The following is a 13,315-nucleotide window of genomic DNA, read 5'->3' as shown; positions in this document are numbered from 1 at the left end:
GTGGGTCTGTAGGCTAAGGGAGAAGATGGCGGCGCTAGGGGAACCCGTGCGGCTGGAGAGGGGTGAGTGCAGCCGAAGCTCGGCGGAGGTGGGCGGAAGGGTTGAAGGAGTCCTAGGTCGCTGGAGGGGTGGAGGGGTGACCCAGGCTTTGAGATCCGGAGCCAGGCTGTCCCTTGCGCTGGCGCTAGAGGCCGCCGATGTCTCTGTGCCTGGCTGTAGGAAGGACGCTTACGGTCTTTCAGCTGATACTCAAAGCCCTCTTCTGTTAACACGGGCTGTCCCGGGGCACAGCACAACTAAATATAACCTGCTAGCTTCGCAGACACACGCCGCACACGCGCTCCCTTGGTGGGTACAGCATAAGCAGCATTCGGAGACCCGTTTACCCGAAAAGCAAACGTCACACACCCAGTTCGTACAGACTACGTTCATTGCCTGTACAACACGAAGACGGACACACGGTCCAATTCAACAGAACCTCCCTTCCCCCTTGTTTACACGCAAACTTCTTCATTACTTTTCCCACAACCCCACTTGTATTTGGGTTGGGGTATTTGCTAGCTTTTGTGCCCCTCCCAGAAATGGAGAGGTTGCTTTAAAAACAATCCTACTGACTTGGTCTTGGGAAAAAGGTTACATAAGTAAGCAGAATAGTGGTAGATGCTAAAACACTTGCAGGTGTAAGGTTTTCAATTTCTTACAAACCCACAGTTGCAAAACTGGTTGGTTGATTCTTCCCTAGAGCAGACTGTCAAGGAAAATAAAACCTCCTCTGCTGAGTAATTAGAGATAGAGAAGACTGAAAATAGCTGGCTATGCGCCTACCAGATTTCCAGCATTCCAGCGTTTCCAGTCCTGTTACGGATTTCCAGCCTTCCACTCTGTCCCTAAATCCTTTATTTCAAACAATTTTAAGCATGCTTTTCATACACCATCATTAGAAGTCATTGATAGGAGTTAAGAAGCATGAGTAAATATTTTGAGTTCTGGTGGTAAAAAAAAGAAAGTGTAGAATAGAGACTAAAATTATATTGCACATATTAACATTTGCAGTTACAGTCTGAGTATTACTATTGTTCCCTAAGAAAACACATTTTTAGAATTACTGTACTTAGAAAAACCTCTTTCCTAATGCCTCCCCACAAACAAAGGTGCACTTAGTATCGCTGATTTGTTCTTTATAGTGTTCACCATTTGGAAGCCTCCTAGTAAATGAGATTCTTTCCCTTAAGCCTATTAAAACGTCATTTTAGACAGGACTAGCTACTCTGGGAACACTTGCCGAGTTAGGCCTAAGACTGACATCTTTCTCTTGAGCACAATGGCATTGTGTTTCCTAGATGGGAGCAAATCTGTTTGGTGTTAACAGAAGTAGGAGTTTTTCTTTGAAAAGCTAGTTGTAAGATTCTAACATATTGGTGGTCTTACTCCCAGAGGCAGAGTGTCGCCCTGTCGAAGAGACTGGAATGCAGTGGCGCAATCTCACTCGCTACTGCCTTCACCTCCCGGGTTCAAGCAATTCGGCCTCAGCCTCCCGAGTAGCTGGGACTACAGGCACACTCTGCCACGCTTGGCTATTTTTTGTATTTTAGTAGAGACGGGGTTTCACCATGTTGCCCAGGCTGGTCTCGAACTCCTGAGCTCAGGCTATCCACCTGCCTTGGCCTCCCAAAGTGCTAGGACTACAGGCATGAGCCACCGCACCCAGCCGGTTTTCTGTGTTGTTAAATGCAGCACAAAATGTGTAACTCCTGTGGCAATTAGTTTTGATAGTCATGGCTTTGCTTTGTGCTGTTACAGGCTTGTTTTCCTTTTCCATTCTTCAGTAAAGTCTCAGCCCCTTAGAGGGATGAATAACAGTCAACCCTCCATATCCATGGGTTCCACGTACATGAATTCAACCAACTACAGTTTGAAAATACTTAGAGAAAAAAATCCTGTCTATAGAATGTGTACATTTTTATCTTGTCCTTATTACCTAAACAATGTGGTAATATGGTATGGCCTGGAGCGGTGGCTCACACCTATAATCCCAGCTCTTTGGGAGGCTGAGGTAGGTGGATCATGAGGTCAATGGATCACGAGGTCAGGTGTTCAAGACCAGCCTGGTCAAGATGGTGAAACCCCTTATCAACTAAAAATACAAAAACTAGCCAGGTATGGTAGCAGTCACCTGTAGTCTCAGCTTCTTGGGAGGCTGAGGTTGCAGTAAGTAAATATCTTGCCACTGCACTCCAGCCTGGGCAACAAAGCAAGACTCCATCTCAAAATGACAACAACGACAAAAATAATGTGATATAACTATTAACATAGCATCAGATATTGTAAGTAATCTAGAGATGATTTAAAGTATGGAGCAGGAATATGCATAGGTTATATGCAAATACTACATTTTATATCAGAGACTTGAGCATCTGCAGACTTTGATATCTGTGATATCCGAAGAAGGTCCTAACAAACCCTCCACGGTTATCGAGACAGCTGTACTAGTAGTTGCCATTTAGCAGGGGAAAAAGATTACATCAGCTCTGATTCTTTCTTAGAATTCTAACAGACTCTATTAGCAAACACTCCCAACAGTTCTACAGTAGAAAATCCTATAGTACAGTTACAGTTCAGTACCTGATCACATATGATGATTTAGAATCCCTTCTAAATCATCAAAATATTATTTTAATGAAACACAAATTTGAGCACGTATTAGGTACAGTTTAGATTTAGTCAAAAGCATTTTACGTTTTTCCGTTTTTTTGTTAATTGGAAATTTTTATATGGCTTAACATATTATAACTTTATAAATAAAAATGATTGATGAACCAACAGTCTTTATTTATCAGTCATTCTGGTGATGGGAAATCAGAATGGTGAAGGTCTATTTGTTTCCATTGCATTCGATTAATTTTTTAAGTTTAAGCTTTCTTTATCTCAAATTTAAAAATCTGTTTTCTGGCCAGTCATAGTGGTTCACACCTACAATCTGCACTTGGGGAGCCTGAGGTGAGCAGATCACTTGAGGTCAGGAGTTCAAGACTAGCCTGACCAACATGGTGAAACCCTGTCTCTACTAAAAATACAAAAAGTAACCGGGCGTGGTGGCGGGTGCCTGTAATCTCAGCTACTCAGGAGACTGAGGCACGAGAATCATTTGAACCCTGGAGGTGGAGGTTGCAGTAAGCCAAGATTGTACCACTGCACCCCACCTTCGGCAACAGATGAAGACCTCGTCTCAAATAAATAAGTATCTTTACTACATTTATTCATAGTTTTTTTGTCTGCAAACACAAAGAAGGTCATACTATATAAAGAAAACTTCTCAGCCAGGCGCAGTGGCGCATGCTCGTATCCCCAGCTACCTAGGAGACTGAGGCTGGAGGATTGCTTGAGTCCAGGAGTTCTGGGCTGTAGTGAACTAAGTTTGGCATCAATATGGTGAACTCCCTGGAGCAGGTGACCACCAAGATTCCTAAGGAGTGGTAAACCGGCCCAGGTTGGAAACAGAGCAGGTCAAAACTCCCATGCTGATCAGTAGTGGGATCACATCTGTGAATACCCACTGCACTTCAGCCTGGGCAACATAGCGAAACTCGCTCTTTTTAAAAAAAGAAAAAAAAATTCCTATTCTTGAATATAACATGAAATCAGGAACTTCTTCCATTTAAGTCAAAAGGAAGCAAAGCAATAATAGAATACTGGGTACTGTAGCACCTGGGTTACAAAAACAGTTTTTGGGGGGGAAAAAATCAAAGTAGGGATAGTTAACAGTGTTATAGCTGACCTACTGAATCTTCTAAAATGTCTCAATTAATAAAACACTTATCCTCGCTTCTTAATGAGAATTCCCTTACATGCTTCTTATATTTGTATAAATGTATGCAATCTTAGTTTTTTGTTTGTTTTTTTGAGATACAGAGTTTCACTCTTGTCAACCAGACTGTAGTACAGTAGCACAATCTCAGCTCACTGCAACCTTTGCCTCCCGGGTCAAGCAATTCTCCTGCCTTGGCCTCCCAAGTAGCTGCCAATACAGCTGCCCGCCACCACGTCCGGCTAATTTATTTTTTTTTTTTAAGTAGAGATGGGGTTTCACCATGTTGGCCAGCCTAGTCTTGAACTGATCTCAGATGATCTGCTCACCTTGGCCTCCCAAAGTGCTGGTATTATAGGCATGAGCCAACATGCCTGACCAGTATTTCTTAAGATTAATTGGTACCAGTGTAACATAATATTTTTGCTTGCTATGTGGTTCAGTTGTTAACTGAGCTCATAACTCTTTCTCATTACCCTTATATGGAAGGTACTGTTATTTCCATTTTACAGTGAAAGAAACTGAGACATAAGGAGGTCATATAACTTCCCCAAGGTCACACAGGTAGTGTTGACACCAGATTGACAAAGCTCATTGTTTTTATTTTTCTTTTTCGTAAACATAGTTTTTTAGCTTGTTTGAATTAACAATGTTAATTTAAAGTTGAAAACAAATTTATTTCATTTGTACTGCTAGTTTTATGCATTTTTATGGTTGTTTTCAATGTGTCCCTGCCACTAACTGCATCTGCTCTTGAACGGTTATCTACCTATGTATCATGTTTCCTTTGAGGAACGAAGAGTGATTTTGCTAGCTTATAGTGCCTTGTACTGTACATTGCTTTGGTTACTAATAATGATAATTAGGTAAATTTCTATTGACTAGTTTCTGACAATATTGCCAGCTTTTCGGAAGCAGTACAGTGTTCATCTATCTGTCACATTTGAGTCACGTCCTTTCCGATGACATTTGATATTTTGTATTCAATTTGCCTTTGTTTCCCCAAGGTCGTATTTTCTAAATTTTATGCTTCTGGAACTTCAGTAGTTTTTCTTGTCTCCTGTAAAATTTAGTGTTCTTACATTTTACATTCTCATCCTCCATGTGCGTACACACACATAATCTCCTCCCCACCAAACACGTGCAAATTCAATGCTTTTTTTCCCCACTATTATATATTATTCACCCTTGAGGAATGAATCCTAACTGCTACACTGTTACATAAGCATTGAGAAAACCCTTAGAGGAAATTATCTGTGCGTGTGTTTAAATCTAGATATTTGTAGAGCAATTGAATTATTGGAAAAACTACAAAGGAGTGGAGAAGTACCACCACAGAAACTTCAGGCTTTACAAAGAGTCCTTCAAAGTGAGTTCTGCAATGCTGTGAGAGAGGTGAGCAAACATCATTAAAATTTACTAAAAATTTGAGTTAATTAGGTGAGATCATACTCTAAATTTGGGTTCAAAATTTCTTAAAAACTTTAGAAAACATAAAACCAGTCTCTCATTTTTTGACTTTCTGATAGAAAAAACATAAAGATGAATAATTTTGCCTAAAATTTTAACTCATTCATTAACTTGACAGAGAACTTAAGCGTGGTGTATTCTGAGATATGATAACTTTGGGTTTTACAGGTATATGAACATGTCTATGAGACTGTGGACATCAGTAGCAGTCCCGAAGTGAGAGCAAATGCTACCGCAAAGGTAAATTATTTTTTTTTTACCAAAAGTAAGAATTCTTCATAAATTAGAAGTTTAAAATATGCAATTATTAAATTCATAATAAACTTATTTTGAAGAGTAACATGTATCTTTAAAGCTACACCAGATTTCTTAAGTACTAAGAAATAAGACATTTGTTTTTATTGGTATTACATAAACTATTTTATGTAGTTTAGATAATGCATTAGAAATATACTTGCACACAATATGTATCATGTAATACATAATTGTGTTGTATGTATATATTATATACAATACTATATAATATTAATTATCAGAATCTAATCAAAATTCTAAGACATGAATTACTGTCCTCATCTTATTGATGAGGAAGCATGAAGATTAGGTTATTTGCCCCAAACCACACAAAAAGCATATGATAGAGCTGGGGTACTTCCCCGGGTTGATTTTTGCTTTCTTCTTTACATTATGTGCATTTGTGTGTCATTGTTTTCCTCAAATAATTCAGATATTGACCTCAGTATTCATGACAGTTGGTTTGAACAGGGTAATATCAGCAGTTGGTAACTTAATCATTAGCAGGTAATTCTTTATGGATAGTTACTGGCTCACAAAAGGAAATACTGGATCCTTGGTTGAATACAAATACTTAAAACTTTTGGATGTAGTTTGTCAGTGTAGGAAAGACCAGAGAAACATGGTTTTAATCACTGAGTTGTATGACTTTCACAGCCTGCTGAATTTCTGAGCCTTAGTTCCATTATCTGAAAAATGAGACCTTTTTCAGGGCTTTGAAGATAACATGTATTCAGTAAATCTTGGTTTCTTTCCTTTTCTCTATTTTTGTGATCCATCACCAAAAAATGAGATAATTACCCTTCATCTCAACTTTATAATTAATTTGGATTAGTCTAAATTTGAGCCTTAAAGAAGATATGGCTCTGTGGGGATTTTTAGTTGTGACTAGTTAACAAAAGCAACAAAACATTCAGATTGGCTATATGTACCCCTCTTTTTCACAATATTGAGTTATTTCTTGACATCTTAGTTTAGTATGTAGTACAAATAATATAGAAGCCAAAATGATTACATATAAGGACAACTCCATGTTGATTATATGGGTAGGTTGTGTCCTGCACAAAGGCTCCCGAAGGAGTTGGGCGATCCAGACCAAAACTCAGGGTTGCTGGCATGTCGGGGGAGGGGTTTTCCTCCTTACCATGTATAATGTCCATCTGCCCAGCAAGCCTGCTGCCAAGCCCTGTGCATATGGGACTCCGCAAAAGACTAGGCACTGCATGGCTAGGAGTGACCTGAAAAATCGCAATATTTCCTGTGTAACTCAGAATTAATTACTTATTTGTCATCTCTAAAGTGCCTTCTGTTTAGCTTACATTCTCAGAATCACCAGTGAATTTGTGAGCGTTCAAACATAAAAAATATGTGCTCAAAAGTAAAAGGACCAAAGTAAATAAAAGTCATATTTTTAATATGCAAAACTTCCTTTCAGGCTACTGTTGCTGCATTTGCTGCTAGTGAAGGACATTCTCATCCTCGAGTTGTAGAGCTACCAAAAACAGAAGAGGGCCTTGGATTCAATATTATGGGAGGCAAAGAACAAAACTCTCCAATCTATATATCTCGAATAATTCCAGGTGGAATTGCTGATAGACATGGGGGCCTCAAACGAGGAGATCAACTCCTCTCTGTTAATGGAGTGGTAAGGATGAATTTATTTCTATTTGTAGTGATCTTTTATGACCACCTGGGGGCGTATTTGAGTTATAGGAGAAACCTAAGAAACTTGTGGTTTAGGAATGCCTTGAGGAATGTGATCTTTTTTTTTTTTTTCAAAGCACTGTAAGTGTATTTTGCAGTGTGAATTAGCAGTGCTTAGTGTAATTTTTAATGACATAAGCTCTTCATTAAAGGCAACATTAAATTAGAAGCCTACTCTCATTTTACTTTTATAAAATAGCAATTGCTTGATCTACTAAAATAATAAGGCATATAGGTTGATATACTAATTATTTGGAACTTAAAGCCAGAATATGATGTAAGAGAGGATTTCGTATATTTTAAAATGGTAAAGCAGGATTATTTCTTAGTTTTATAGTGTTGGAATAATATAACATTAAAACTTTCTTATATATATTTTAAACATTTTTGCATTTTAATTTCAAAACCTAGATATTAGTGTATTTTTTTTTTCCGTAGAGTGTTGAAGGAGAGCATCATGAAAAAGCTGTAGAACTGCTGAAAGCTGCGCAAGGGAAAGTTAAATTAGTGGTGCGATATACACCCAAAGTCTTAGAAGAAATGGAGTCGCGCTTTGAAAAAATGAGATCAGCAAAACGCAGGCAGCAGACCTAATACATTTCAAAACTTGATATTTCATTTTGCATTTTAGCTAGAGATGTTTTCCTTGTGACTTACTGATGGCTGCAATGCCAATGATTGTAAAAAAAAAAAAAAAAAAAAAACAAATTTATCATGAAATTCTCCTTGCCATTTTCTAAATGCCTATTTTAACATCATTTATGGTTCCAGAGATGCATACTCTTTTTTCTGACAAGAAAAAGTAAAAGGTGATGAGGGCAATTCTGTCCTACTGTTTTTACAGGCCTTTTTCAAATGCAGATTTTGTCATAAAGTTGTTATAGATTTTTTAAAATGCTTTTTTAATATTAAAATGTACTTTTACATTCTTAATCTTTTTTTAGAAAAGAAAAGTTTTCTTCATTTGGCTGCTGATTTAAAAGTAAAGTTCTCCAATTCTTTTTTTGCAACCTGTAACATTTCTTTACAGTTTTCCAGGAAATTAAACCTAACAGTCTCACCTACAGCAGTTCATTACACTGTCAGTGTTAACATCATTGCTGCATTTTGTACTTTGAACACACACAATATATATAACCAATGGTAAATCATGAGTCAGCACAGTGCAAGTTTTTTACATTTACTTAAACATAATATATAATGGATATTCATTTGTACTGATTTTTAAAAGTAAGTTTTTAAACATTGAAACAATCATTGCTAAAATATATATTCTTAATATTTGAGCATTGGGACAAAAGGATGTAATTAATAGCATTACTGATTACATCCCTATTTATAGTCAACAATATATCAAATTATAAATGCAAAACAGGTTCAGATTTCATCTCTTGCAATTTTTTTTTAAATGCCTTTCATTTTTATTTTAATACACAGTATTTCCCCTATATTTTGGTTCTTCCATTCCTAGAGACAAACCAATTATTTTGTGATGGGAAGTAGCTGAAGAAAAAAAAGTAATACCTTTAACCTCACTAGCTTCAAGAGTATACATTCTTACTAGCTCAGTTTAAATAATTGATTTTAAATAGGAAGGAGAGAGAATATATTTAAGATACATAGAAATTATGATGTGATGTATTCATGAGAATCTGTAGATTCCATCAAAATAGGAACTCATCCTAAAATTGTTGGATTTAGATGCGACTTTTGTTATTCAAATATGGAAATTTGAGAGAGATCTTATTTCATTGGTCCACTGGATGTCACCATTTTACTAAGAGGCAGCTATTAGTGTGTGACTGTAGCTGAGGTCTTAAAGACTGAAAGTTGAGGTTCATTTTCTGTCACAACTTACAGGAATATTTGTACTTTAAAAAAAACTTAAGTGACAAATGTTAAAAGATAATGGATAGAAAAATATAAGTAATTTAGTATCGTTATTAACCCTGTATTAAAAAAGTGGGCATTTTGTAACATTCCTTCAGGAAGAATAGAAATGTATGCTTTTATCTGCATGTTTGTGATCACTGTGAGTCTCAGATAATTATTCCAGTTTTCAATGATTTTTCAAAATAAAAGTCAGTCAGCATTGTTATTCATCATTTAGGTATTGAACACTGGATTGCATGGTTGAATGTGTCTTTAATCCACTACAAAATGTGCTTGTTATTGATAGGATCATGTTGTTGAATTGTATATTTTCAAAATTAATTGATGTTTTTAAAATGTTGAGACCAAAGTAGTATAGAAGTATGGACTTAATTTAATTGTAAAATTATTAGAGGTATTTGTTGTAGAGCTTTATATATTAAGAGAGGTATTGGTGCATATAAAAACAGTAATATTATTGTTATGCTTGTATTCTTGCATTTCAGGGTAAGTAAATCCTGAAGAAATCTTATTTTAGTATAGCTACAGCTGCAGTAGCTTTTAAGGATGTGTCAACATTTCATTATAAATTATAGCTTCCTGGTTTGGTGTCTCAGCTGTTTCAGAACTTTCAGCCAAGTTAAATCTTTTTTGGTGTTGAAACTTTTAGTAAGTTGAGTAAGCTATTTTTTTCCTACGGTAATCCACAATCTGTTCTTTGTGTGGGTTGACACCTATTTATAATTCTTAAAATAAGGGTAGCTCAGAGGAACCAAATACAGTCGTTTAGCTTGCCACTGTTGAGTATGAGTAGCGGTAGTTTGTTTTCATTAATGCAGTTTTCATAATGTATCCCAGAATTTTAAATCTTGACCATAGAAAAATACTGGCATTCATTGGCAAAGATAAACAGTGGAGGTTAAGTGCAGTGAGGAAATGAAAGGAATTTTTATCTTAGAAGTGGATGATTCATGAATAAAACTAGGTACACAGTAAGTGTATGATATAGATGTTTGATTTGTAAATTACAAATATAAATTATCACCCCTATTTCCATTTATTTTCTTGATATGTCAAAATGTGTTGGCTTAGTGATTCTCAATCTTACCTACATATTAGAAAGCCTGGTAGAGCTTTAAAAAATTGATACCTGGGTCCTATCCCATAACAACTAAATGAAAATCACCTTTTTTTAAGCTTTCCAAGTGGTTTTAAAGGGCACCTAGGGTTGAGAACTCATTATACAATGATCTGATTACACTGGACACTGTTTTGGACGTATCAGAATAGAACAGTTCAATTTGCAGCTACTGAATGATTATATTTCTTAGTTGTTTTTATTTGTTTGTTTGTTTTTTTAAGAGACAGGGTCTTGCCTTGTCTCCCAGGCTAGAACACAGTGGCATGATCATCGCTCACTGAAGCCTGAAACTCCTCGGTTCTCAAAGCACTAGGATTATAGGCGTGAGCCACTGCACCTGGCAGAGTAATTTCTTTCTTTGGGAAGTAATTAGTCTTATCTTTTTCTTTTCTTTTTTTAAAAGTCTACCAGTAGTTTAAAAGTGAGCTTTTAATGTCTGTCATCATTCTGCCCCCTTTGCCTTTAAAAGTTACAAGAATACGTGATTGTTACTTGAGAAAGCATGTTTAAAAATTGCAGATGAGAAATATTGTCGTTAATAATTATGTGCTGTCTTAATGTGGACACTTCATTTGTTAGTATAATATTAGATTATAGCAGCCTAGTTCTTTAGGATTTGATGATTTCATTTTATTTTGTTTTGTTTTATTTTATTTTTTGAGATGGAGTCTCGCTCTGTCACCCAGGCTGGACTGTGGTGGTGCGACTTCAGCTCACTGCAACCTCCGCTTCCCTGGTTCAAGCGATTCTCCTGTCTCAGCCTACTGAATAGCTGGGACTACAGGCATGTGCCACCACAGCTGGCTAATTTTTTGTATTTTTAGTAGAGAACGGGGTTTCATCGTGTTAGCCAGGATGGTCTCAATCTCCTGATCTTGTGATCCATCCACTTCAGCTTCCCAAGGAGCTGGGATAACAGGCATAAGCCACCACACCCAGCCTCAAATATGTTTTTCAAAAATATCATTATCCTCCTAAGATTTTTTTAAGTTCTTTTGCTCAAGTACTTAAGTAGTTTGGCTCAAGTACTTTGTTTACAATTAAAATGGATATTATAGCATTTAATAGAAGAAATGGTTATGGCTTATCAGAAAAGAATATCAGCATGACTTGGTGTAGACTTAAAAGACTACATGTTTGTGAATATTTTATAATGTAGAATGATCTTTGAAATATCAAGGATTCTAGTAATTGTATTTCCTGAATAAATGTATGTTTATGAATTTTCTAACATTTTGTTGTGTCTTCTGCCAACAATCTGGTTTTATAATTGTTGTCTAAAGTTTGCTAGTAGTGTTTCTTCAAAGGTTATTCCAGTTATGGTTAAGTAGTGGGGAAAATCAATTACTAATTTTCAAGAACTTTCAGACTAATTTGTATTGACTTGGTTTTTAAAAATACTGGCAAATGCTATGCTTCTACTTTTAAATTTTGTGGTAATACCCAGAATGGATGTAAAATAACACTTTTTCAATAGATGACTTCATTTATCAATTTAATTCTGATTTTAAGTCTTATTTAAAATAAATTTGTATGAGTTATGTCCTTATTCTTTGGATTTGAAAAAAGTTGATGTAACTACACAATAGATAATGTTTGTGAAAGCTATGTATAAAATAACTTTTACATAAGGTAAAAGCGTAATTCATGGTGGCTGCTGAAATGAAACTTTGAATTTCTATATCTTGCTTTGTCTTTCATAAAATTTAACTAAAGAAAACATTTTCTTGTGTTATTTCGAGAGTGGCAGTATGACGTGATTGAGAGCACAGATTCTGAAGCCCAACGACTCTGGTTTGAATCCTGGTTCCACCATTACTGTGTGTTACCTTATGCAAGTTGCTTAATTTCTTTGTGCCTTAGTTCCCTCATCTGTCATTGGTAATAAGAATTCTGTAAGTGTCATACCATTTTCTGTAAGGCCCTTAAAAAGGTGCCTGGCATGGTAAAATAGCTTCCGGACCTTATGAGCTACAGGAAATAATTCCGGTCAAATAATTAAAGTTAGCAAGTTTTTACTTTAGATGTTTAGAAAACATAAGCTTTATGTTTGAAAACTTTAGAAGAATAGGATTCATAAGAAATTATCAAATTTCTATTTTGATTAAAGAGTCTCAGAATTTTTAAATTGGAGCTTTGAGGGTTGAAGCCACATTCAAATGAAAATCATTGGAAAATAAGTCCAAATAAGGATCTGTTAAATTACAAACACTGAGAGAAGATGATCTAGGTCTGGAGACAGTGGAATGCTGGAAAGCACAAGGCATCACCATCATTAACTTCAAACAAGCATGACAATGTGCCAAGCAGCCAAGGAACAGCAAAAGCATTTAGTGTTGGGACTCAGTTATTTCAAAACTTGACTAGACCAGAGTATCCATTCTCTAAATTTTTAGATTTGGGCTTTGTTATATTCACTATTGTTAATTATTTTGATTTTAACATAATGAATTGGTGATTCATATTTTGTACAATTGTTTACTAGTGGCGGATAATGTCCCTGATGAAAACTTTAAGATGTACTTTACATAGCAAAGGTAAATTTATACAGAACCCATTTTTCAATGTTATTTTTTGGATTTTAAATTTTAAAGGCACAAATTATTCACATCAACAGCAAGGTATATCTTAGACCTCTCTTAATTCTCATCAATTACAGAGGTATATTTTGGATACCAAAATATGTATATTTAAAATCGCCAAACATCCAAATTTGGTGTTTTTAAACCAGGTGCAGTGGCTCACACCTGTAATCCCAGCACTTTGGGAGGCCGAGGTGGGTGGATCACTTGAAATCAGAAGTTCCAGACCAGCCTGGCCAACATGGTGAAACCTCATCTCTACTAAAAATAGAAAAAATTAGCCATGCATAATGGCCTGTGTGTGTAATCCCAGCTACTCAGGAGGCTGAGGCACTTGAACCCGGGAGCCAGAGGTTGCAGTGAGCCAAGATTGCACCACTGCACTCCAGCCTGGGTGACAGTGAGACTCTGGATCAGTCAGTAAATAATAATACAAAAATTATCGGG

General features: G+C 36.3%; 1 protein-coding gene across 1 annotated transcript; it reads left to right on the top strand.

The window, feature by feature from the left end:
• Positions 1-10: 10 nt before the first annotated feature.
• Positions 11-12,006, top strand: LIN7C (lin-7 cell polarity scaffold C). The gene is made up of 5 exons (XM_002746678.6): positions 11-62; positions 5,082-5,200; positions 5,444-5,515; positions 7,005-7,214; positions 7,712-12,006. Exons 1-5 carry the CDS (start codon positions 26-28, stop codon positions 7,865-7,867), a joined length of 594 nt encoding a protein of 197 aa, XP_002746724.1. The 5' UTR covers positions 11-25; the 3' UTR covers positions 7,868-12,006.
• The last annotated feature ends 1,309 nt before the right edge of the window (positions 12,007-13,315 follow it).

The sequence above is a fragment of the Callithrix jacchus genome, chromosome 10, assembly GCF_049354715.1.
Source record: "Callithrix jacchus isolate 240 chromosome 10, calJac240_pri, whole genome shotgun sequence".
Lineage (NCBI taxonomy): Eukaryota > Metazoa > Chordata > Mammalia > Primates > Cebidae > Callithrix > Callithrix jacchus.
Note: the sequence above shows the minus strand (reverse complement) of the source record. Positions and strands in the feature narration are given on the sequence as shown.

What these genes read in the sequence shown, in the direction of transcription:
- LIN7C (XM_002746678.6), top strand. Translation starts at nt 26, where the DNA reads ATGGCGGCGCTAGGGGAACCCGTGCGGCTGGAGAGGG. An exon ending in TCTGCAATGCTGTGAGAGAG is followed by an intron (nt 5,201 to 5,443) that starts GTGAGCAAACAT and finishes TGGGTTTTACAG; the next exon opens with GTATATGAACATGTCTATGA. An exon ending in TCCTCTCTGTTAATGGAGTG is followed by an intron (nt 7,215 to 7,711) that starts GTAAGGATGAAT and finishes TTTTTTCCGTAG; the next exon opens with AGTGTTGAAGGAGAGCATCA.